The sequence below is a fragment of the Phocoena phocoena genome, chromosome 1 (assembly GCF_963924675.1).
Source record: "Phocoena phocoena chromosome 1, mPhoPho1.1, whole genome shotgun sequence".
NCBI lineage: Eukaryota > Metazoa > Chordata > Mammalia > Artiodactyla > Phocoenidae > Phocoena > Phocoena phocoena.
The window spans coordinates 21,297,898-21,322,936 of NC_089219.1; the positions used below are offsets into that span (position 1 = coordinate 21,297,898).

The window sequence follows — 25,039 nt, forward strand, 5'->3', positions numbered from 1 at the left end:
CCTTTGTGCGGGGCTCCCTGGGCAGGACAATAGAGTTTTAACTCCAGACCGTGCCTGTCCTTGATTTCTCCCTTCGGTGGTCCCTGGTTTCACTGAAGACATGCGCTACCTTCAGCTCCTATCTTCGTGGTGAACTTGGGTTCCTCTGCCCCCGGCAAGGGGTCTGGTTGCCAGGGACATGGTTGGGTCCTCGTCCGGTGCCTGAAGCTTGCAGGAGCCAGCATCCCTTGGGTGTATCCTGCTCTGAGCAGGAGCGCTGCGAGTTCACGCCTCGTCCACCATCCCAAAGCTTTCTCCTTGAGGCAGGCAAATACTGAAACCCCTCCCATATTCCCTGTTGGGAAGAACTTGGCAGTAGGATTGGGAGTCAGTGCTGACAGACCAGGGCCCTGGACCCGGCCCCCACCGTATCCACTGATCACGTTGCCAAGCTCCCCGTGCTCACCCCCAGTGATCCGGTCGCTGCCCTGCTCCGTGGTGCCTCTACTCCATGGCCCTTGGGACCCCACACTCTCACTCTCCATGCATCCCACTCTACTGAGATAGGGCAGCACCTGCTCTCCAACACCCACCCACTTCTGGTCCTTTGCTTCCCACCTGTTGAAGTCATGCCCTTCCTTCTCAAGGCCCAGCTTAAAAGCCACTGCCTTGGTGAAGTCTTTCCTAACCTTGCCCTATGCCAGGTGTCACTTTAGTTGAACTAGCAAAGGATTTGGTCTCTGAATCCTGAGAGCCCTTCGTGTTCACCCTGAGGATGGCCTTGGGGACAGCTCTAGCTGCGGCCCTCAGGGCCCTGGATCAAGTGTCCGTCAGCTCATCCCAGACCCTGCGGTGCTGTGGTTTCCAAGCCTGGAGCTTCTCCAGGGCATGACAGAGGTGGCCCCTCCTCTCTTCAGAGCAATTCCATTTTCAAAAATCTGTTCTGCCTATGGGTCCACCTAAGGGTTGGGGTTAAATTCTGGTATGGAGGACACCACAGCAAAATGGACAGAAAAGCTTTAAGGCCTGTTTTCACCCAGCAGAACTTTAAAGCAGCCGTGTGGTGATGGGACATAAACAGGTACCATAAAAATCACCAAGTTACTGAGTGCTCACCATGTGCTGATAAAGTACATCATTTATCCTCGCCACAGTCCCATGAGGTAGGTGCTCTCATCCCCATTTTAAGATGAAAAAAAGCACAGAGAGGTGACGTGACCTGCTCGAGGTCACAGGGGTAGGAAGAGTGGAGCCATGTTGAAACCCAGCAGCCAGGCTCCAGAGCCCCTATTCGGAACCACCCTGCAAGGTGGCCCCACTGGAGCACACGAGGGAAAGTGGGGTGGGGCTGTGACCGACAAGAAGGGAGAGTGGGCGCTGGAGGCAAGAGAAAAGAATCTCCTTACGACAGTCCCAGGAGATGGCTGCCATTGTCCCTGCTTCATAAATGGAGAGAGTAAGGCTTACAGAGACTGTCACTGATCCAAGGCCACAGGCCATGTGGCAGAGTCAGAATTTTAACCAGGCCTGGGAACTCTTAGCCAGGGGGTGTTGCCTGGAGACCAGCCACAGTGCAGAGCATCAAGGCCCTGCAGGGATTGCGACGGGTGGGGAAGGCATTCTGCAGCTGAGGAGCTGGGAGCACAAATGGGTCTGGGTGTTGAAGGGACAGGAAGCAGAGCCCGTAGGTAGGGCTCTAAGGACGTAGGAGACAGGAAATGAGGACCAGCCAGAACTAGGCAGGGCCCTGAGGGTTGGGTTGAGAGGGCAGGCAGCCCGAAGGATGATGGACTGTCTTGGGAGGTGAGACTCCTGCTGGTTTGGAGTAGAGTTGGTAAAGGGTCAGGGGGTTCCCCTGGTTGTCTGCTGGCACCTTCCAAAGCTGAGGAATGACAGATAAAAGTGGGATGCTGAAAGGGCCCTCTGACAGCTGTGCACTGAAGGGCTGGGGCGGGGTGGGGTGCTGAGTGTGGAGGCCAGGAGACAGGGAGGAGGAGGCTTCCAGGAGAGGCTGGGCAGGGACTGAAACCTGGGCAGTGGGAGGGTGGCAGAGGTGGGGGACAGATGGGAGAGAGTCCAACGAGTGGCAGCAAGCATTAGGAGGCCTGGGGGCCAGGTCATGAGGGCTCTTCACAAAAGTGGAAACTTGGAAATAGGAGAAGGTTTCAGGTGGGGAGGACACAGAGGAGTTGGGGTTGAGAAGACAGCAGGAGAGGGGTCCAGGAGAGTCACAGAGGCAAGGACAGGAGATCAGAAAGAGGAAGGGAGTTTAGAAGCCAGAAGAATAGACAGTGAAGTTTGATGCCTTCCATGGTGAGAGCCGAGAGGTGGGAGGGTTAGAGAAGCGTCCTTGGGGAGGAGCCAGGACAGAATGATGGGAAGGGGTGAGGGTACTGTAGGCCACTCCTCTCCCAGTCCGGGAGACTTGACAGAGGAGGCGGACATCACAGTAGCCGTTCCCACAGTGGATATTCAATGGCTATTGCATCTACAAATGCCTCTGCGTATTTATTAAGGGCCGGTAGGGGTCTAACTGAACTGTGGTGAGAGCCGTCTGAGGAGGGGTTATTACCCCTATTTAATAGATGAGGGAAAAGAGGCTCAGAAAATAAGACTGACTTGCAAAAATAAACGGGGAAGGCTGGACCTTGGGCTGGGGGTGGAGGAGGGACCGTCAGGGGCTCCGAGTGGTGGTAACCTTCCGAAGCCACTTCCGATGCTGGGGAGGAGGAGTGGGGTAAGTCCACTCCTTACCCACCTCCCCTCCTGGGGGTCTGTGAGGTGCCCTCTGATCTTTAAGCCATGGTGCAGGTGGGGCAAGACAGGCAGATTGAAATGAAGCAGACTTGGGGGCATCCGGAAGCTTTGCTGTGGCCTCGGCTCATGGTCCCAAAGCAAATGTAATCCAGGGCCCAACCTATTCTCAGGGTGGGGAAGAATGCGGGAGCAGAATGGGGGGTGCTCAGAGGGGCTCCCCACGGACAGAGGGAGGGTATGGGAGCCTCACTTTGGCCCTGGAAGAATCCAGGCCTCCTCAGACAGATGGGGCCCAGGGTGGCAGAGGGGACAGAGGGCAGCTCTGCTGAGGCCAGCACTTCCTGGGAGGCATATGTGGACATGGAGGGGACTCTGTTGGCCCGGGAACACCTGGTACCTCCTATATGCCAGCTTGTGCCAAGCACTTTCATTTCCCTCAGAGGCTCTTCACACCCTGCTCCCTGCAGTTTGCACGGGAGGAAAGTGCCGCTCAGAATGGTTGAGAGACCTGCCTAAGGTCACACAGTGGCACAGCAGGAACTATTCAGGGTTGTCTGGCTGCAGTCTGCAATCCTTCCACCACCCTGGTTCTCAGAAACGTTTCTAACTTTGCTTTCAAAGCAAGTTCCTATCAGCTCCTTAGTGGGCAGGGTGGGCCTGCTACCCATTCTACAGATGGGGCAACCAAGGCTCTGAGGGGTTGGGGCCAGCTCGAGTTACAGAATAAGTCTGCAGAGGAGCTGGGGCCAAGCCCCAGGCATCTCCTACCCACCAAACCTGCTCTGGGGTTGCTGAAAGCCCAGGCCGCGCCCCTGGGGAGCCGGGAGTCCAGGTCCGGTTTTGCATCAGGCCCTGTGAGAAGGTGTTTCCTCCTCCTCAGTGGGGCAGCCACTCCGCTGGGCCGCCGGTTGAGTCAGCCTTAGGCCCTCACTGCTCTTCTTCTGGTCCCTGAAACTCAGCTGCAGGGGAGCTGGGGTTACCCGACGAAGGTGTCCCCTCCATACTGGACCCCTACAGGTAATACACCTCGGGGCCAGAGGGCCCCTGCCAGTGTCCCGAGGGGTGGGCACTGCCACCTGGTGTCCTGAGCACCCTGTAGGACCCAGGGGTCGGGGAGGTGGAACATGTCTGGGGCTGGAACAGCCAGACAGATGGACAGACCCTTGAATTGACCAATGGGTCTGTCCCGTAAGTGTTGAAACAGAGTGGGGAAGACCAGACACTGGATTCTGCCTCTGGAACCAGAGGGGACTGCAGGGAGGGGTGTGCTGCTGGGGACCCTGGGCTCAGATACCCACAGCCCAGCCCAAGCAGACCTCAGGACAAGGGCGGGGAGGGTCAGTTCTGTGGAACGTCCCTCCACCTCCATACTCATACACACACACCTGGTGGCCCCCAGGGCACCAGAGTACACACCACAACACACAGCCCAGTCACACATACACACATGCGCACACACCCCACCGCGCTGTCGCCCAGAAAGTCACAGAACATATCACACAGACGAGAGTCCCCCATGCAGCACCACACTGTGACATGGCGCCCAGACACACATGCAGTGATACAACATTCACACCCACAAAATAAACAGCCTCCCAAATCCCACGGTCTGCAGACGCCTGCTGAACAGAGACTCACAGTGGCACCGGGTAACACAGGGGCAGCCACACAGGCTCACACACCAGGCCCCAGAAGAGCCCTAAACAGTGCGTCTGCAACACCCAGGACCTGCACACAGTAGATGTTCAGGAAATGCTGTTAACATCGGTCACACAGGCATTTCCACAGTGTCACACACGACACCCGATAGAGACACCCAGTCCCCCCTGGGTGAGGGTGGGGCAGCAGGGGGAGAGGGCTCGCTTGAGGGGTTCGCTGACTCAGCTGGGAGGGCACAGAGTGCGGGCTGGCGGCAGGCACAAGCCAGGACCTGCCCGCTGAGCGTCCTCTTCCCATCTCAGCCCTGCCTGGTGCCCCGGGAGGGAGGGGACTAAAGGGGCGGGAGGAGAGGAGAGACCGCCCAGTGGGCTCAGACCACGGCTCTGCCCACGGCCCAGTCACAGGCTCCTTGCCACGTCCACACGCCCCTCGGGGCTGAGCAAATGTTTTCCTTCCGGAGTCACCGTGGTACCTTAGCTGCTTTGCAGCACTCGGCCTCCACCACCAGGTCCCACCCCAGCCAGGTCCTGGGTCAGGGCGTGGGGAACCCCTGTGGCCAGAGTAAAGGGGTCCAGGGAGGGGCTCCAGGCCAGGGGGCAGGGCTGGCAGCAGGGGCAACCTTGGGCTGGAGGCCTCCATGGGAGTAGGTGCAGCAGTTACCTCTGGGGAAGTTAGGCTGTGAGCTGGGGAGGAGGCTGCCTCAGACAGGAAGGCCAAATAGGGCAGAGCAGGGTGGAGGGAGGTGAAGGGTGGAGGGAAAGGACCCAAGTCGGGAGATTCCCGGGGCAGGGTGGTGAGCAGATATGTGTGTGCGCCTGTGTGTCTGGCTGCGTGTCCGTGTGTGTGTATTTCCCGTGTGTGCAGGTGCATGTATTTCTGCATTTAACTAGGCAGACTTTTACTAACCATCTGCTGTGTGCACAGTTCTGGCTTTGAGGATGAGGCCCTGTCCCTGACTTCAAGGAGCTCACCATCTAGTTTGGGGGATGCAGTATGTGCAAAAGTGTGTGCAATTTGTGTATATCTAAGGACAGGTCTTTGTCCCTGGACTTATTCTTGTATAGGTGAACCCAACTGTGGGTCCTTGTCTCCCGTGTGCGTGCGCCTGTGTGCAGGTTTAAGGATATGTTACGTACATCTCTTGGTCTGGACATGGATCTGGGCCTATGACTACATAGGGCCCTTTATGGGGGACTGGGTATGCACGAGCCTGTCTTTATATAGGTGTCAGTGTGCACGTGTGAGCAGGTGTGCATCTCACTGTGGGGAACTATATCTACATGTATCAGCGTGCGCATGTGCGTCTCTACATGTCTTTGAGTGTGTCCCTGAGTATGTTCATGGGTGTCGGTGTGCATGTGTCCACGAGTGCATCTCATGCCACCTTGATCTCAGCCTTCCTGGGCTTGTACCCCGCCCACCATGGGGGCGGTGTATATTTGGGCAGAAAAGGCAATTGGCTCCAGGATGTGCCCTGTATATGGGCAGGCCTTTACCTGACCCTTGCTCTGCCCACAGGGAGCCACGTGTGCCCAGCCTGGGCGCTGCCCCAGCTGATGCCCCAGAGGGGCCACCCATCTCAAAAGGGGCTCTGGTCCCTGCCTGGCCTCCTCATGGCACATGAGCCACAGCCTGAGGCTGATGGGCTATTGGATCTCAGCTTCCTGACAGAGGAGGAGCAAGAGGCTATTGCCAAGGTCCTGAAGCGAGATGCCCGCCTGCGCCAGCTGGAGGAGGGACGGGTCAGGTAAGGCAGAGTAAGGGAGCCCCAGAGGAAGGGGCCTCAGCCACTGGGGGGCTTGGGTGACTCCCACCCTCTCCCCTACCAACGTGCAGCCTGTCAGATATCTGGGTAGGTCTTGTTTTTGCCCACTGGTCCACTCCACCCTTGGCCAGCTCAGTTCATCACCTCTCTCAGGGTGGCTGCACCAGCTCCCTCGCCGGCCTCCCTGCCTCCGGGCTCGCCCTTTCTGGCCCACCCTCCATGCTGCAGCTGGGACTCTCCAGATCTGTCTTTAATATCCTCTCCTGAAACCTCACATGGTTCCTCGGCATCTCCTGTCAGGGGCAAGCTCCGAAGCGTGGTCCACAGGCCTCCCTGGTTGGACCCTGCCAGCCTCTTCCACCAGTAAGCCTCACCCCCTGACACACATACACAGAATGTCCACTACAGCCACTTGGGTGCTCCACAGGTCCCCGAACACACCCTTCGCTTTTATGATGTTTCTCCTGCCTGGAAGAGCACAATGGCAGAGCAGCATGGGACTTACAAGTAGTGTTTGGGGACAGACAGACAACTCCTAGCTTGTAACCTTGGACCTCCCCAGTACCACTCTCCTCACCTGTAAAATGGAGCTAACGAGCCCTACCTCAGAGAATTAGGGAGGATTATACACAGTCATTTAATGAATGATAACTATTTTTCTTCTCTACCTGGAGAACTCCAATTTGTCATTTAAGAGCAATTCACATGTCACCTCCTCTGGGAAGCCCTCCAGTATTCTCACAGGCAAAGCTGGCCCTCTTACATACATCATGGCTCTACCTCACTATAGTGTACTTGTCCATTCTGGACTCAGTCTCCCCACCAACCTGAGCTCCTCCAAAGCAGGGATCAAGTCTGATTGGCTGTTGTACCCCCGGCCCCAGGTACAGGGCCTGGCACAGGGTGGGTGGCAATAACGTTGATTGCATGAGTGGTGACAGCCACGCCCTCCCCCATCCTCCAGCAAGCTCCGGACATCGCTGGCAGACCCTGGGCAGCTGAAGATCCTTACAGGGGACTGGTTCCAGGAAGCACGCTTCCAGCGGCACCACCACGCCCACCTTGGCTCTGACCTTGTTCGTGCCTCCATCCGCAGGAAGAAGGGCTCCAGGGGTGAGAGGAGCTCCCCAGAGTGGGGCACGCCTTGGGCAGCCCAGGTCACCGGGTGTATGTGGACAAGGACAGAGGGCCCCTGGTTTCAGTTCCAGCTGCCCCTGGCACTGTGTGACTTTGGGTGGGCACCACCCCTCCATGGGCTACAGGAGGTGGGTGGGCATCTCCAAGGGCCAGACATCCTGAGAAGAGAGTTTCACAGAACCTCTCACCTGGGTGCAGGAGACCAGGCTCAGGGCAGCGATGGGGAGGCACAGGCTGCTGGGAAAGAGACCGAAGAGGCACTGGAGCCCAGGTGAGGAGGCATGGCAGGGAGTGGAGGGTGCCTCCCAGTCACCTGGGGCCCATCTCTGACTATACCTCTCCCTCCTCCCAGGCTCCCCATGGACGAGGCCCCCCAAGAGAGGTTCAGCGAGGCTGAGGTGAGTAATGAATGACTGAATGGGCTAATGAATGAATGTACAGTGTCCCTGGCATGGAGGTGGGATGTGCTGGGGAAGAGCCCAGCCTGAGAATTAGGAGACCCTGGCCTGGGCCTCTGTCATCCTCCTCTGTCAAATGGGGGTGTGGGCCCATCCTCTAAGGGAAACTCTGAATTGGTTACTAGGGGTGGACTGAGCTGGGTGAGGTCCAAGACTCAGATGCCACCAATGGGACCCTGGGAGTTAGGTAGGGCAGGCCCTGAAGTGTGAAGGGGTGTAAAGTACAGGCCAGACTTGTCCTGCAGCTGGTTGCCAGCTCTGCCCTGAGGGCAGTGCAGAATCTGAAGCTGGAACCTCTGACCCCTTCACCACTGGCCCCCTCTGTGACTTCTACCCCTTGCTTCTTTCAGGGACCTGATTTCCCCTCACCATATGTCCCCCCAAAGGCTTCAGATCATGAGGGGCCCCAGGCCCAAGAAGGTGAGTGGGAAGGTGTGTGTTGGGGGCACAGAGAAGTTGCGGGGATCAGAGGCAGCTCTAAGTGACCCCAGCCACCTGTGTTCACCTTCCTCATCCTGCTTAGGGGGCGGGTAGGTGTGGTCTCCACCGGAGACCGCAGGGCAGCACTGGGGTCTGAATGGGGGTTGTCAGCCAGTCCCTCCAAATTTGCTCAGGGGCGGGGCGGGCTGGGGAGGGGCTCGCTGAGCTGTTTGTGCCCCTCCCAGCCCCTGGCCCCGGGGGCGTTCAGGCCTTCGCCGCAGAGGAGGCTGACCCTGAGCTGGAGCCTCCGTCGAGGGGAGAGGAGCCGCAGCCCCCGCCTGCCCAGGTAGGCGGGAGCGGCCCGCGGCTGCTCTCAAGACCCGGAGTGGACTCTGGGCGGGGAGTGCAGCTGCGCGAGGCTGCGAGCGGTCCGGGACCGAGAGCGGTCGCGGGAGGGGCGGGGGGTTAGGGGGCGCCCCCGTCATTTACCTCCTCCTCAGACCCAGGAGGCGTCCGAGATCCTGGAGAATGGGGAGGAGGCCCCGGGGCCCGACCTGTCACTCGACCGCGTGCTCAGCAGCAGCTCCTCCACGCCCAGCCTCAACTCCTCCACGGTGAGGGGGTGAGGGAGAAGGCCTGGAGTGGGGGTGGGGTGCGCCTCCCCTCCCCGCATCCCGAGGCGTTGCCCCTGCATGACCCCTCCCTTGACCCCCGGACCTGACACTCCAGCCTCCAGGCAAGCTACCTCACTTTACCTCCCTCCCCTCCCATCTGAACTCTCCGCGCTCCCCTTCCCCGGCCCCGACGTGAGCCCCGCAGCCCGCCCTGACCTCCCCGCCCTCCGCCCGCAGCTGAGCAGCAGCCGAACGAGCCTGTCCGGGGAGGCGGAGGCGGGCGCGGTGCAGGTGCGCGGCTCCCTGTACTTCGCGCTGCGCTACGAGCCTGGTGCCGCCCAGCTGCGCGTGCACGTGATCCAGTGCCAGGGCCTGGCCGCCGCCCGGCGCCGCCGCTCCGACCCGTGAGTGTCTGACCCCGCGAGGAGGGGCGCTAGGGAGCCGCTCTCACTGCCCAACCCCACCGCTTTTCTTGGCCTCAGTTTCCTCATCTTCAAAATGGGAATAACGTTCTTGGTAGACGCGGGAGCTGGGTGAGGTAACTCCTGTAAAGCGCTGCACGAGGCCTGGCACGCGAAGCTGCGTTCCCGGCTGTGGCTGGGAAGTAGGCGCTGGAAGGGGCTGGAGGGGTAAAGGGGTCCCCCTTCACCTCCGGTCCTCACCTGCCCCGCTCCAGCTACGTCAAAAGCAAACTCCTCCCGGATAAGCAGAGCAAGCGCAAGACCTCAGTGAAGAAACGGAATCTGAACCCGGTCTTCAACGAGACTCTCTGGGTGAGGCCGCGACGCCAGGGCGGGCCCCCATTAAGGAACCGAACGCCCCTTCCTGCGGGGACCGGGTGTCGGGGGCAGCCATGGTGTCGTCATTGTCGGTCGTTCCAGTCCTCCATTCTAGGGGAGGAACGGCAGGGAGGCCCTCGCATTAACGCGCTCTCCAACATGTCAGTCTAGAGGTGGGCGCGGCGCTAGTCCAGACCCCCATCAATACCCGTCCGGGGTTCCCCAGGATTCCTTCCAGCAAGGAGCGTGGTAGGATAAGCCCCAGCCAACACTCCCGCAACACTGAGGCCGGGGCCATCGACGCTGCTTCATTAAAGCATACCTCCTGTCCCCAGTACTCTGTCCCGCAGGCCGAGCTCCGGGGACGCGTGCTGAGCCTGTCCGTGTGGCACCGCGAAAGCCTGGGTCGCAACATCTTTCTGGGCGAAGTCGAAGTGCCCCTGGACACGTGGGACTGGGACTCCGAGCCCACCTGGCTCCCCCTGCAGCCCCGGGTGAGCAGCTGGCCCGCGCGGGTAGACCTGCGGCGCAGATCTCCCGCCTTTACCGCACAGGTCTTTCCCCCAGTCCCCGTCAGCCTCGAAACCTTAGGGCCCCATGCAGAGGTCTGTCCCTGACTGCCGGTGGCAGGGCTCTCGGATTCCCCAGGCCGTTCTCTCGGCAGCCCCCTCCAAGACCCCGCCCCGTCGGTGTCTGGAGACTCCGCTCCCTTCCGGCCCCTTTTCCCTAGGACTTTGTCCCCACCCCCTGACGAGCCCGCCTCTCGCAGGTCCCGCCCTCTCCCGACGACCTTCCCAGCCGCGGACTGCTCTCTCTGTCCCTCAAGTACGTGCCCGCTGGCTCTGAGGGTGAGTGACCGCCGGCGAGAGGCCAAGCTGGACAGGCCTTGAGAGGCGGGGAATCTCTGTCCCGCAAGGGTGAGGGACAAGTGTCTGTCCTTGGGGCAGGGCCTGAGCCGAGCCTCTTCGCAGGCGCAGGACTGCCCTCGAGTGGGGAGCTGCACTTCTGGGTGAAGGAAGCTCAGGACCTCGTGCCTCTGCGCCCAGGATCCCTGGATACCTACATACAATGGTGAGGGGCATCGGTACTTCCCCGCCTCCCTTCCCTTCTCATGCAGTGGAGCTCCCCACCTTCAACAAACCCCTTCTGATCACCCACCCTTGATTCCCCACTCTGGGCTTTGACCGCTGAGCAGAGGTGGAGGGGACAGCTTGAGCCAAGGCCTGGAGTCAGGAGAGTTGAGGACTCCTCTGAGCAGCTGCATTTCAGTGACTGGAGCATAGGACTTGTTGGAGAGCTGAGGCTGAGACCTGGGAGGTCTCAGGGAAAGCCAGGCTGTGGGGTTTGGTCCTGAACTTGCAGTTCAGTGGTTTTGAAAGTAAGCACCGGAGGAATTCTAGGGGTGCCTCCAGGTGCTGTCCCACCCTCAGAGAGTAAAATAGAGGCAGGCCAGTGAGGTTCTGAGTCCCCAGCCTTGATGCAACAAAAGACATTGTTTTTCTTTTAGGTTTTGTACTTCTGAGTAATATTTTTGTCTTGCAGAAAGGGCTCCAAGGCTTTAAAAAGTTTGGAAACTACTTCTGGGGGGCTGTGAAGGGGACTGAGCTGAGAAGTAGCAGAACTGCATTTCAGAGACATTACTCTGGGGTCCTGTGAATAGGTGTTGTAACTTTTAAAGGCAGGAGATCTGAGAGGAGGTTGGCGCAAAGGTCCCAGGATACTGAGGGTTTGAGGCCAGTTCTCAGGCAGGAGCCAGAGGACATGGACATTATGAGGAAGTATGGGTAGGACTCGGTGACTGGTTGGTTCTGGGGAGGGTGAGGGGGTGGCCACTTGACGCCAGCCCACTCCCCCCCCCCACAGTTTGGTGCTGCCTGATGACAGCCAGGCCAGCCGCCAACGGACAAGGGTGGTGCGACGCAGCCTCAGCCCCACGTTCAATCACACCATGGTTTATGATGGCTTCGGTCCTGCTGACCTGCGCCAGGCCTGTGCTGAGCTCTCTCTCTGGGACCATGGGCCCCTGGCCAGTCGCCAGCTGGGGGGCACACGCCTCAGCCTGGGCACCGGTGAGTGGGGCAGAGCCCTGGGGGGACCCGATGCTAGGAGGCAGGGGCTTGACATGTGGCCCTGGGCACTTCTCTGTCCTTTCCTGAGCTTTGGTGTCCACGGAGAACATGAGGGCGATAGTGCGTGATCTGGGAACAGGCAGGTGTTCCTTGGGACCTGGGGTGTCCAGTGTGACGTGTCTTCCACCCCTGCCCGCCCACATCTAGGCAGCAGCTATGGGCTCCAGGTGCCCTGGATGGACTCCACACCTGAGGAGAGGCAGCTGTGGCAGACCCTTCTGGAGCGGCCATGTGAGTGGGTGCATGGCCTTCTGCCCCTCAGAACCAACCTGGCCCCCAGGACATAGCTGCCCTACAAGCCCTACAAAACCCCTCTTTCTGGACCCCCATCTCACGGCCTGCCCTTGGCTAAAGTCAATAAAGTCTATTCTGAGGGCAACAAGGGGCTGATGTCGGCTTGAGGGTGGGAGTGTGGGGAGGGCAGTGATAGCAGGGAAGTGAAGAGGGCCAGATGAAGGAACTTTGGACTCAGACATGAAGACTTTAGGGAGCTGGTCCTAGGACTCCTCCCCATACTTCAGACATCACCAAGGCCCAAGGGTACAAAAGTATTGTTTAATAGACTGCCTGCCGGCACTCCGTGTGAGCTTGAGGCACCTCTCTGGTTGGTTCCCCCCACTGGGGCTAGGCTTGGGCCCTACCCTGCCCCCCACCCACCTGGCCTCCTCCAGTTGCCCCTGGGTCCTGGGGCAGGTGTGTCAGAAGCCTCTGTGTTTCCTGCATTCATCCATCCTTGGGTCTGGCCTCCCGTCTCTGATGTCCTCATTCAGCCTCCCGCGGGCCAGGGGTAACTGGCGTGGACTTTGCTCGCCGTGCCAAGATGGCTCTCCAGATGCGGCATATCATCCCTCCCCTGGGGGCACCAGGCTCAATGAGGCTCAGGCAGAAGAAGGCCCTGGGCTCTCTCTCTGGTACCCACTGTCTGCCTGATGCCCCCTCTGTCCCCAAGGGACCCTAGGGTCCCTATAGTTTTCAGAGAGGAACCCAGGCAGGCCTGTAACTAGGGGGGTGGTGTCACGATCTGGCCAGCATGAGGCCATATGTGTGGGTTATCCCTCAAGGGCCCAGGACATACCTGATGTGTGTGTAGATGAGGTCATCTCTAGTGGCACAGGTCAGTAAGGCATGGAGGGTGAAGCTGTGGTTCAGTAGCTAGTTGTGGACAAAGACACATACACAGAAACAGGGAGGGGTAAAATCAGAGACAGATGGGTCCAGAGACCCAGGAACTAGCTCTGTTCTACTACCAACATGCTAGGACAGATCACACTCCTTGCTGGGCCTCAGTTTTCTCATCTGTCCAATGGGAGGCATATACAAAGTGCTAATTCAGTATTGAGATTCTCTGCATCAGAGGGAGAAAGTGAGAAGAGCTGAAAGATGGGCATAGTTGGAGTCTTTGGTTGGTGGGGGTCAGGGACTGCCAATACTCGCCCCCTCACCGTCCGGATGGTGCCTGAATCCACATTCAGTTCCTGTAGCCACCGCACCAGGCCATGGTCCACTGTGAGAGCAGCTGTCAGGGAGAAAGCTGGTGAACCCAAGGATGCCTCTGCCAAGAAGCGGCCTCACACCCACCATTCGAGCTCTCCAGACTGCTCCCACTCACCTGGGGGCTCTGAGGCCAGGGCCCAGGTCCTGGCCTCCCCACTGACGCACTGTAGGGTTAGCTGCACCAGGGCCTGGCACTCCCGTTCCTTCTCAGCCAGGACATCTCGTAGCCTGGTAGAAGGCAGAAGGCAATAGAATGGAGGGGGCGTAGGTAGGGGTGAAGCTCCTGCAGAGGCTATGGGCGAGTCCCAGAAGCTGTACCTATCGGTCTCTGCTCGCAAGAGGCCCAGCTGCACCATCAAAGGTGGGGTTCCCTGCTCGGGTTCCCCTGGGAGCGGGCTCCGCCGGACTGGGGTCTCCTGCTGCTTCTGCTGGGACTCTTCTTTATTGGATTCCTCCGACTTCGGTGGGACTGCCTCCTTCTCCGCCTCTGCCAATCCGAGTGGGGTGAACTCAGGCAGGGCGAGAATGCCCATTTAGGACCCCAGACATCGGCAGAGGACGCGGGGCTCTGGGCACGGGCTAGGCAGTGTCAGCCTGGGAGATATCCATTTGGTTACGCCATCCCCCTGCTTGGCGCTGGGTCAAGCCAGGGCCTCGCTGACCACGCCCCTACCGGCCCTATTTGTGTTCGCCACACCCCCAAGGATCACATCCTCGCCCCGCAGGCAGGCAGGCAGGCAGGCTCCAGTCCCCCACCCACCTGGGGCCAGAACAGCCAGGGCTGCCAGCACAGCGCGGCTGAGCAGCGAGTCCAGCACGAACATCCAGTGTGGGCGGATCTGGCGCCTGTGGAGGATCTGCTTCACCTGGAGCAGGAGGAAGGGTGCGGCTGAGACTGCTGAGCTTCAGAGATGGGGCTTGAGTTGGAAAGGCCTAGAAAGTCTTCTATCGGAGGCAAGTGGGGTGGGCGGGCTTGGGATCAGAGGAGGGGCTGAGAAGCTAGGACTGCGCCGATGTCCCTTTCCCGATGGTTCTATCGGCGAAGACATGGAATCTTGCAACATCAAGTCCTTGTACATTCCCAAGCATGGGGAGCTCACTACCTCTTATTGGGCAGCCCTAACTGAGAAAGCTCCCTCACCGCATCCGGGAAGGCGAAGAGCGGTCCTTGCAGAATCTCGGGCCCAAAGCCCTGGGCCCGAAGCTGCCCTTGCAGCTCCTGCAGCTCCTGGGCCAGCTGCCGGCGGTTGGGAGTGTGGATGTGCGCCCTGAGGCAGCGCAGTAGCTGTTCCACATGATTCCTCCCCAGATGGGAACCCTGAGGAAGAAGAGAAGGTCATCAGCGAGTATTCCCGCCTGAGCTGGGGGAGATGCTGGTGGGAGGGTGCGGGGCGCGGTGGGGTGGGGAGCGGAGGGACGGGGGAGGCCTTCAGCAGGAGTCCTGTCGGTGCTTGACCAGCAGGGGGGGCCGGGGTGAGCCGCCCACCTGTTCCTGCTCCAGGCACAGACTCTCTGCCAGGGCCTGTAGCTCCTGCTCCAGTACCGTTGCCAACATGGCCCGGCGCTTGCTCTCTTGGTGCAGGAGGCTCAGCCCCGAGCTCTCCTCAGGGGACGCGGGCTCCTCGGCCCCAGGCTCCTCAGGCACCCTGGGTGCAGTGAAGAGCGGCTGTTGGAGGGTGGGCGGCAACACCATCCCGCCACCTCCACCCCAGAGTTTGAATCCTGGCTTTTACTTTTATGCCCACCTCACAGGGACAAAAGAGATGAGCTCAGTCAGCATTGAGAGGGCACAACAAGTATAAGTAAGAGCATTTGGGAGGAGGGCACCAAATGCCATCCTTACAAGTGGTCAAAGTGCCCAAGTCCCCAAGGAGGGCTTTTTCTGGAGGGAGCGTACCAGGACAAAACCAGATGAAGCAAACCCACCCCAGGACCCTGGGTTCTTACCGGAGCTGGCTGGTGTCCCCATAACTGAGCCAGCGCTTGGGGGGACTGGGAGGGTGCTGAGAGGGTGCCTGAGGCCGCGGGAATGTCTGGGACTGGGAGGTCAAGTCAGCTAAAGGAGTGGGGCTGGCGGAAGGGGCGTCTGAGGGAGGGACAAGGCTGTCACACGGGGCCCCCTGAGCCCTCTCACCTCCACAGCTCCTCTGCCCTCACCCCAGCGTGCCCACTCCCTCCACCCACTTGGTACCTGAGGACCTTAGAGCATACTGGGGGGAGCCGGGGTTGCGGCTCCTCTTCCCAGGTTGCAGGAAGGGGTCCTCCAGCAGTGCTTGGGCACTGGCTCGGAGGCGTGGATCTGGCTCAAAAGTTCGGAGGAGGAAGGCTTGAGCCTCGGCTGACAGAGAACTGGGCATTGGTGGGTGCACCTTGTACATGCCCACCTGGGAAGAGGGCAGGGAGGGGACACAAGGGACAAGTTTAGAGGTGTTCAGGGCCCAGTCTGTCCCCACCCCACCTCATAAGCCAGGCCGTGAGGGCTCTCACCTGAAACATGGCAGCCTGCGGGCTCCCCAGCTCGTGGAAGGGTGGGCGACCTGTGGCCATCTCGATAACAGTGCAGCCCAATGACCAGATGTCCGCCGCCTTCCCATACCCTCGTGGGCCCTGGTCAATGATTTCTGGGGCCATATACTGTAGGGTCCCTAGGACAGGAGCAGTAGCAATAATGGGCATCTGGGCTTTGCCGCTGTGGGGGTGGCAGGGGGCTCTGTCATCCTCTGGCCGCCTGCATTCACCCTGAACTTTAGTATCCAGAACAGTTCCTACCACCTCCCCTGGTCATCAGACATCTATCCTGAGTCTCCTCACCCATCTCAGGCTCTGTCACGTTCGTGGGCTCCATCGTCCACAGTAGGTGCCATCATCTAACCTGGATTGCATCATCCTCTTTGACCTTTGGCCCGCATCAACACTTCTGGGCTCCGTTTCAGGGACTAAACTCAATGTCATCAGCTATCCAAGCTCCAGTTCTAGATTCTATCACCTAACCCCTGGCTCAATCACCTGCCCCGGGTTCCATCCCCCATTAGGACTCTAACTCCATGCCCAGGAGAAACAGCATTCCCTGGAAGGTCCCAAGAGTTCTCTGCCCCACGTCAGCAACCCCATTCACCACCCCACCCCCTGTTACCTGCGAAGGTCTCAGTGCAGGGTGTGATGCCGGCTAGTCGCTTGGAGGTACCGAAGTCGGAAATCTTGAGCAGCCCGCTGAAGGTGTTGATCAGTACATTGTCCCCCTGAGTAGAGTGGACATTGTGCTCAGCAGACATCAGGCTGGGCTCCTGGTGCCAGAACTGGACTCTATCCCGAGACCCTGACTCCTGGGACTCCCGGCCTTACCGTGCCTCTGTCAACCTCCTCCCCCTGCCATCCCACTTATCCCCCTCTGGAAGTTAGCTTCAGATCTGAACTTCTTGCCTTCTCTAGGGAACCTTCTTGATGAATTCCCCAACCCTTTGCAAAGGGTCTGTCCACTTAGTCTAAACTGTCAGCCTCTGTCTGGGGCCATATCTCTTCCTCCCCACTCCCCACCAGGGTGAGCCAGCTACACGCTGACCTTGATATCTCGATGCACGATGCAGTTGTCGTGCAGGTAGCTGAGTCCCTGCAGGATCTGGCGGATGTAGAAACTGATGGTGCTCTCGTTGTCCTGCAGGGGTCCCCACACTGACCGCAGCAAGGAGGACAGGCTGCCTGGGAAGATGAGTCCAAGGTCATAATTGGCACCCACTTACTCCAGCGCACAGCTCTGCTCAAAGGCCAGGCCATGGCCCAGACTCCATCACCCAACTGCACTGCCTCAGCTAATTCTGGGCTACACTACCCACACACGCTAGGGTTCATTTTCCCGGAGGGTTCTCCACCCCTGCTTGGCTCCAGCCCCATGCCCCACAACTCCAGTTCCATTCCCGTCCCACACAGGGCAGGAACCTCCAGGCACTTCCTCCATGAAGATCTTGAGGTAGCCGCCCTGACTGGCTGAGCCCAGATAGCGCACGATGTTCTTGTGGCGCAGGCGTTTGTGCAGAGCGATCTCTTCATGCAGTGGCTGAGAGAACCTGGGGGCAGGTAGGGAGTAAAGAACAGGCCAGCTTGGGGCAGAGATGCTTACCCAACTCCAGCGCCAGCAAGGCAGGCCCCCAGGATCTGCCCCGCCCACCAGCACCCCCGCCCCTGACCTTCCGCAACTTAATCACCCAGCCCACATGCCCTCCAGACCACAGCCCGCCCTCCGGGTCCCTGCAGTTCTGCGCACAGGCCTGGGCCCACTGGGCTCGTACTCTCGCTTCTGTGAGCCAGCGCACTCGGCTCGACCACTTGGGCATCCGCGTCGCCCCCGCCTGCAGTCCCGCCCACAGGACCCTCTCAACTCGCGGTCCCGCCCATTTGACCCGCCCACCTGGTCCCCCAGCCCCCCACCCCGTGCCCTGAGCCCCGCCCGCGTGGCCTCAGGTCCCAAACCTGCTGTCCCGCTCCGGGATCTCCTTGATGGCGATGCGCACCCGCGTGCGCCGATCACGGCCGGCGTACACCACCCCGTAGGTGCCCTTGCCCAGCACCAGCCGCTCTCCCGACTCCGTGTACTCATAATCAAACTGGGGGGCGGGTGAGATGCGGGGTTCAGCTGGGCCCTCAGCCCTTCCCCCTCCTCAAGCTCCCAGCAACCCCTTCCTCACCTCCAATACCTCCCCTCCGCCCTCCGCCTCCTCTGCGGCCGCCGTGGAGTCCGGATTCTTCACCAAGGCCTGGATCAGCCCGCAGAACCTGAGGGCGGAGATCAGACTGATGGGAGGGGCACCTTGGGCGGAAACTGACCCCTTTGCCGAGAGCACCCAGGGAACATGTCCCTTCCTTTCCCTCAATACCCCGGGCACCCTTGCCCTCAGAGCACCCCGACCCCGAAGGGCTGCGCGCACCACTGGCAGTGCCCTCCGCTGGGGAAGCACAGCTGGACGTCCTGAGCCGGGGGAAGCGCGTAGAGGAAGCAGCAGCGCTCGTCTCGATTCGACACGCTGGAAGGGATGAAGAACCCCAGTGAGCCGGGCAGCCCAGCAGCGCCGCCCCCGCCCCCATCCGACCTCCCCCAGGTCTCCCCTCTCACCTGACACCGCTGATGGAGGCCACCGGGAAGGTCCAGCTGGAGGGAACGTCCTGTGAGAAGAAAAAGGTCCAAGAGGGGTGTGGGGACCGGGAGAGGGGTCTGGGGATGGGGGAAAGGCTGGAGAGAAGGGGTGCATAGATGTGAATGGGGGTGACTCACCGGCGATATCACCTGCTTACCGGGCTCCAGCAGGCTCACCGTCACTGTGCTCACCGGGTTGGTACCCTGAGCCTCCAGCCTGGCCGGTAGAAGCACCTTATTCATCTCCAGGACCAGCACCTGCAGATGACAGGGGAGAGGGGCTGGTCAAAAGGGGCCTGCCCCTCTCCCAGGTCCCACACCCCACGGGCCTCACCAAGCACTGCTCCCCTTGGGGAGAAGTCATCTTGAGTGGCTGGCAGGACTGTAGCAAAAAGTGGAGCCAGAAGTGGGCGTGGTGTGGGGTTTCTCCAGGAGGCTCTAGTGTGGGTCTGAAGTGCTGGTACAGCAGGAAGGTTTCCATCACAGACACCAGGTACCTGCAGACACAACCTTGTCCTCAACTCAGCCCAGGCACCAGCTAGCACTGCCAGGGAGAGTAGACTGGCTTGGATGCAGCCAGAATGTGGCCATTGGGTGCCATGGGCACTGGTCTGAAAGAGGTTCAGACTAGAAGCCACTGGATATAGGTGCAGAAGCTGACAGACCAGGCCAGCCCAGGACCACCACAGAAGGGGCCACCTACCATATGGGGGCATTGAGCTTGTACAGCTGCTCTGCAGCCAGTGCCACCTGCGTGAGGTCATTGACAAGGATCTGAGCTCCCAGGTAGAAGCCAACATCCCAGTAATACTGCATCTTCTCCACACAGCCTTTTCGGGCCAGCAGGCAGCCCAGCTTCATGCCTGGGAGGGAGGGGCATGGGTTGTACTGAATGTGATTACAACTTTGGGCAAAGCCCAGGTGTAGGCCACAAAATTCATGTGGGCAGGAACATAGAAATGGCTAAAAACTTAGGTGTGGCCAGATCTCAGGTGGGAGTAGGAGCTCAGGCACAGGTAAGGGTTTGGGAACAAGTGTACGTAGAACTCAGTGTGTAAGGAACACAGGTGTGAGCTTACGAACAGCTATGGGCTCAAGGGCTCACGAGGGCCCAGGACCGGGGTGGGTTCAGGCAGAACAGGTCCGAAAGGGGATGTGGTCGGCCTCAGCTCCAGCCCAGTGTCTTCTCTCCCTGCCCTCTCCCCAGGCCCCTCTGAGCTCCTGTGGGTAGGGGATAGGGGTGCAGGATTGGGGTTCACCTATGAGCCGGAGCTCCTTGGAGTCCTCAAAGCGCTGCCCAGCGGCAATGAGAAGCACAGCTGCATTGATGCCCGAGTGGAGGCTGGGCTCTACATCAAAAGCCTTGCGATACCTGGGGTAAGGGTGGGGGGACACGGGACTGGACCGATGCCCACAGCCTCATTCCTCATCCCTCTAGCTCAGCCCACTGTCCACTCGTTTGGGCCCCTTACCAGTGATAGGCCTGCTCCCGGTGCCCAGCATCCTGGAAGCCGGAGCTGAAGAACATGTCCTTATAGATACGGCCACACATGCAATATAGGTCAGGTGCCACTGAGCCCTCAAACTGTACCAGTGGCAGCAGCACAGCCAGTGCCTTCTCCCGGTCCCCAGGCCTGTTCCTCCTAGGGGAAGGGGAAGAAGGCTGGGAACCCACTTGATGGCCCTGCCTCCACTCTCTGTCTAGGAACCCCCAGACCCTAAACAGCAGGGACCCTTCCAAGGGCCTGACAGTCATGAACCCAGAATAGCAGTGACTCTGGTCAGCTCTGATCTTTCTAGAGGTAGCAATCCCAGATGGAAGTGACTTCTAGCTGCAGTGACTCTGAGAAGCAGTGACCTTGGATAGCTGTGACCACTCCAAGGGCAGCGCCACCACCCCACCCCACCCTGGGCAGCAAGAACAGAACAATAGGGACCATTTGACATCAGTGTGACCTTGGTCAGCAAATTCCCTGAACAGCAGTGATTGCAGACAGCAATGACTTTGCACAGCAGAGACCCATGTTCCCACATGCTGCGACCTGAGCCTTGCTCTGCTACCCACCGGTTGAGGGCAAATGTGTAGTGGAAGCAGACATTGTGCTGCTCAGCCACGTCACAGGTGGGCAAGGCCTGCAGCGTCTCCACCAGCTCAATGATGGCTGAGTAGTCCTGCAGGAGGGAATAGCATGCCCTGGCCTGTTGGCCTCTCGTGGGTCCCATCGGCCCACAGACCCTGAGGTAAACCTTGAGCTGGGGTCCCCTCTCACCGCGACACCCCATCTTCCCACCCACCATCCTCTGCACACCTCCTTCAGGCCCAGCGGGTAGTGTAGACACCACACCTTACACGGTGAACCCACTGTGTGCCCCAGCCTCCCAGCTGCCCTGGGAGACAAGATCGTCCCCTATTACAGACGAGGAAACCGAGGCTCAGAGACGTCAGATAATTTGTTCAAAGCCACCAGTGAGCAAGTGAGTCCAGGAGCTGGACTCGGGCTTGTCCGACACTGAATGCCGCTGCCCTCACTGCCCGCCTCTCTGAGCACCACACACCTGCACATCACGGTAGGAGAGCAGCAGGTTGATGATGATGTCAGGGCTGAGCAGCTCTACGCTGTCCAGTCTCCGCTGCAGGCGAGCCAGCTCCTGCCGCAGCTGCTGCCCGCTGAACCGCTCCCGCGCCTGCCGGATGTCCTGCCGAATGGTCTCCCGGAAATAGCCACTAACGTCCACGGCAGGGGAGGGGGGGAGAGAGAATGGCCGGGCTCGCCCTTCAGCCCCAGCCCCCTGTACCCTCACCAGCCTCCTCCTGGTACACCTGCTGAGGGCCCCCATTACCAGGAGTCCGTGGGCGTGGTCTCCAGCAGGCGGGCAAGCCGGCCCACCAGGGGTGTGAGCAGCACCTCGGTGCCCACCCCAGCCTGTACCAGGCCGTCAGCCAGGCCCCTCAGGAGGCCCGCATCTCCACATAGCACCCGACCAGTGGCTGTCACCACATAGGGGATCAGCGTGTAGCTGCCAACGCAATCCTGGTAGGAGGGAGGTGGGAATCAGTGGAGGTCAGTACCAGGTTAGAGAGGGGCAGTGAGGGGGTCAGAGATCAGCACCAGTGGGGACTAAAATAGCAGGGAAGGGGCACCCTTCATGAAGGGAGACCACAGGGAACAAAGGGTCACATGGATGTCAGGGGGCACTAGGGAGGTCAGAGAGGAATGAGGAGGCCAGGAAAGATAGTGGAGGTCAGAGGTCATAATGGAGGTCAAAGGGCACATTGGAGTAGGGGTGGTTTCTGCTCACCGAGTTCTTCTGGAAAATGTCCTCCTGCGGGGGACAGACATTCAGATACTGGTGTTCTGAGTAGGGCCACCCCAGCTTTGTGCCGGCCCCCACCAGCCCGCTGGCCACCTACCCGCAGGGCCTGCAGGTCAGGGAGGTCGGCCTGGGAGCAGAGGAGCACGTTGTTGGTCATGCTGAAGCTCTCCCGCACACCCAGGTGGTAGAACAGGGAGGGCTGCGCCAGGGAGCTGCTCACCTCCAGCACCACCACATCTGCGGGCACACAGGTGGGGGCCCTGAGCCCTGAAGCCCAGCTTGTGGGGAAGGAGCCTGGGGATCCATCCTGGCTCAACCTGCCTTCCCATTGTGACTCCAGCAGGGCCTCAGTTTCCCCCTTTTAGGGTCCCTCTGGCTCATACAGAAATTATATCTATAGTATTGCAAGGAAAGGAGTGGAGCTCCCCGGGCTATGACTCACATCCCACTGTTCAGAGCCTGCGGACACTGGGCACAGAGAAGGGGAGGCTGTGCACCAGTCTGGAGCCTGTTCCAGGCCATCTGAGAGGCAGGAGTTGTGCAAAGATAAAAGTCCCCTTCCCTGGGTTCTCAACCCAGTCTCTTGAAAGGGGCTGGCACAAGCAGTGTGCTGTGTGTATACACATGTGTATACACACATGCCCTGTGTGTGTACAAACACTGTGCCTCTGTGTGTGTGTGTGTGTGTATGTGTGTGTGTGTGTGTGTGTGCAGCTTGCTTTGTCTGTATCTCTGTGTGTGATACTGTCTGCGACAGTTTATGTGAATCAAGATATGTACGATTTGTGAGTCTGTGACTCTGTGTGTCTCTGTCCTCAAGGTCGAGTCAGCCTTCATTTTTAGGCTGAGGTTTTATGGACATCCTGCAAGTACGGTTCCTGGACTCTTGGATGAACAAATAAGTATCGGGGGCGGGGCGTCCGGGATGGCGAGAGGGCGGGGTGACCCGCGCGGGAATAGCCGCCTTCTGGTCCCGCCCCCGAACGACCCTGCTCCGCCTCCAACCACCCCCCCACCCCTCCGCAAGCTCGGCGCATTCTCTCGGAACTACTGGGGTCTCATAACCCAAGCTCCCTCGCCTAGAATCCAGTGCAGTTGGGCAGTTGGTCCCCTTCACTTCTCTTTCTGCCTCTCCAGCCGGATCCTCGGAGGTAGTATGCTAGGACCCCTGAATTCCAGGCCCACATGTTACGGCTCCTTTCCCCAGTCCAAGTTCCACCTCCCAGGATTCTCCGTCATGAGATCCGTGCGAGATCATCCCGAGGCTGAGTTCTCCAATCCCACTCCTGAGATACCACACCCTGCCCCGCTCCCAGCCTCTCCCTAGGCACGGTGACGACTCCAGAGTGCTTAAGCTCCAGCCCTGAACCACGAGCCAGGCCTGGATCCGCTAAATCCCTGCCCGAGTCCGGCCGTGCTCCAGATCCCCTAAACTCCACTTTTATCACGGCCCCGCCTCGAGCCCCTAGACTTTAGCTCACTTTATGCCCGCATAGCCCCCTACACCCCACACCTCGGGATCTCCCGGGAGTCGCCAAGCCACGCCCCTTCGGCTCCTCCCCAGACCCTAAGCCCCGCCCCAGCGCCCCGCCCCGCCCCCAGGAGCGCTCACCCGCGTTGTAGAAGGAATCGAGCGCTGAGGTGTCTCCCAGCGCCAGGGTCCCAAAAGGCAGGCTGCGCAGCTGAGGTCGTGGCCGCGGTCCGGGGAGCTGCGCGCAGGCCTCACGCAGGCAGCGCAGAGGCAGCGGCTCCGCCTCGGCTCCAGTCTCGGGTTCCGCCAAGTGCTGCGTCTCCCGGGTCAACACGTATACCACGCTAAGCGGCCGGCTTCTCGCGCAGCCCCGGCCCGGGGACGCCGCGAGCGGCCGGCCCCGGCTCAGCGCCTCGGCCAGCGGGTCCTGCCAGCAGCTGCCGGCGCACTCCGCGGCTCCGGACCTCAGGCACTGCCCCGCCATGCGGGGGCGCTCGGGCGTCGGGCGCCGGGCTTTGGGCACCCAGGGCGGGACAGGAGCCAGAGACAACAGATACCGGGATCTCGGGATCGGGAATCAGGTCAGGATCGGGAATCTCCTACGGGATCTGAAGATCTGGAGATCTGGAGATCCGGAGTCCGGCCGGAGGTCCCGTTTGGGAATCTGGTGTCCAGGGCGAAATCCGGCCTCTGACTTGTAAGGTCCTGAGGATCTGAAATCGGGGATTGGGGTCCAGGGAATCTTGGGCATCCGGTGATCCGCGACTCAGAGTCACGTGGGGGAATCCCGAGAATCGGTCAGGCAGTGCTCACCACCCGGATTCCGCAGGAGAGCGCGAGCAGTCACTCTCTCCTGCCCTCACATGTATACGGGCCGGGCCCAGCCCTTTCCTGGACGACAGGGAAAGCTCCACCCTCGGCCCTGGGGCAGCACCGCTCCCTAGCGGCCTGGGACTCGGCCTCTTCCCTCCCTCCTCTCCCGCCACAACCGCTGAGACAGGCCGCTTCCGGAACAGCCTGTGCCCCTGTGCACGCCAACCACTGTGGACTGCTCACAGCAGGCACTCGTAAGATGTGTGTCCAGGGGACTTCTCTGGTGGTCCAGTGGCTGAGACTCCGCACTACCAATGTAGGGGGCCCAGGTTTGATCCCTGGTCAGGGAACGAGATCCCACATGCCACAACTAAGAGTTCGCATGCCACAACTAAAAGATCCCACATGCCGCAAAGAAGAGTTAAATAAATATATATAAAAAATATATATAAATAGATAAATAAATATATATATATAAATAAATATACACACACACACACACACACACACGTGTGTGTGTGTGCCCAGGCCAGGGCTAAGGAAGGCAGAGGTGGGAATTGCAGATTGCAGGCCCTGCCCCCTGCGGGGCCTGTTGAAAGAAAGGATCTCCAGAGACATTAGTGTGTGTAGAACACAGCATAGAGTGCCACGAAGAGTGCCTGTCCTCCGGGTCCCTGCTGTGCAGGCTGGGAGGGACTAGAGACTGGGGGAAGACTGGTCCTCAGCCTGCCAGGAGCATGGGACTTGGCATCTGAGCCCGGTCCTTTGCACTTTTGCCAGGGGGCTGCTTTTCCCGTAACCCAATCTGCCGTGGAGCCCTTCTGATCTATGACCTCCACCTAGAACATAACCATGGAACCTGAGAAGAATCCCCATGCAAACGTTTCTCTACTACCTGGAGAACGCCAGAAACCCCAGCCCTTGGGCTACAACAGCTTCCCAGCTCCAATCCCCAAGAATCCCTAACCTTCTAGTGTGAATTAGTGAGGCAGCAGCCTGGTATAAACTTCAGTGAACTCGGAAATCAGGAACTGGGGACTTAGAGAGGTTGAGTAATTTGTTCAAGATAACCCATCTACATGACAGAGCAGGATGCAAGCCCAGGACTATCTGTCAGGCTCAGA

General features: G+C 59.7%; 2 protein-coding genes across 3 annotated transcripts; one reads left to right on the forward strand and one right to left on the reverse strand.

Moving 5' to 3' along the window:
- The first annotated feature begins 3,668 nt into the window (after positions 1 to 3,668).
- Positions 3,669 to 12,076, forward strand: SYTL1 (synaptotagmin like 1). 2 transcript variants are annotated; one of them, XM_065885385.1, is made up of 15 exons: positions 3,669 to 3,753; positions 5,914 to 6,142; positions 7,125 to 7,273; positions 7,496 to 7,568; positions 7,650 to 7,695; positions 8,106 to 8,175; positions 8,421 to 8,521; positions 8,676 to 8,789; positions 9,027 to 9,193; positions 9,466 to 9,562; positions 9,904 to 10,062; positions 10,338 to 10,416; positions 10,540 to 10,639; positions 11,432 to 11,637; positions 11,845 to 12,076. In XM_065885385.1, exons 2-15 carry the CDS (start codon positions 5,952 to 5,954, stop codon positions 11,982 to 11,984), a joined length of 1,692 nt encoding a protein of 563 aa, XP_065741457.1. In that variant the 5' UTR covers positions 3,669 to 3,753; positions 5,914 to 5,951; the 3' UTR covers positions 11,985 to 12,076. The 2 variants fall into 2 exon arrangements, with proteins under 2 accessions (XP_065741457.1, XP_065741464.1); XM_065885392.1 differs by lacking the exon at positions 3,669 to 3,753 and having other exon boundaries at positions 5,952 to 6,142; positions 8,142 to 8,175.
- A 383-nt stretch (positions 12,077 to 12,459) lies between these two features.
- On the reverse strand, positions 12,460 to 23,586 carry MAP3K6 (mitogen-activated protein kinase kinase kinase 6). The gene is made up of 29 exons (XM_065874864.1): positions 23,244 to 23,586; positions 21,729 to 21,868; positions 21,617 to 21,640; positions 21,158 to 21,348; positions 20,873 to 21,041; positions 20,382 to 20,488; positions 19,789 to 19,959; positions 19,576 to 19,688; positions 19,020 to 19,179; positions 18,651 to 18,813; positions 18,467 to 18,574; positions 18,296 to 18,345; positions 18,111 to 18,206; positions 17,871 to 17,958; positions 17,656 to 17,789; positions 17,125 to 17,252; positions 16,751 to 16,887; positions 16,325 to 16,430; positions 15,679 to 15,836; positions 15,383 to 15,575; positions 15,139 to 15,277; positions 14,648 to 14,837; positions 14,333 to 14,509; positions 13,952 to 14,057; positions 13,510 to 13,678; positions 13,307 to 13,419; positions 13,140 to 13,213; positions 12,773 to 12,849; positions 12,460 to 12,550 (listed from the first exon to the last, which is right to left on the reverse strand). Exons 1-29 carry the CDS (start codon positions 23,584 to 23,586, stop codon positions 12,460 to 12,462), a joined length of 3,915 nt encoding a protein of 1,304 aa, XP_065730936.1.
- Positions 23,587 to 25,039: the final 1,453 nt, after the last annotated feature.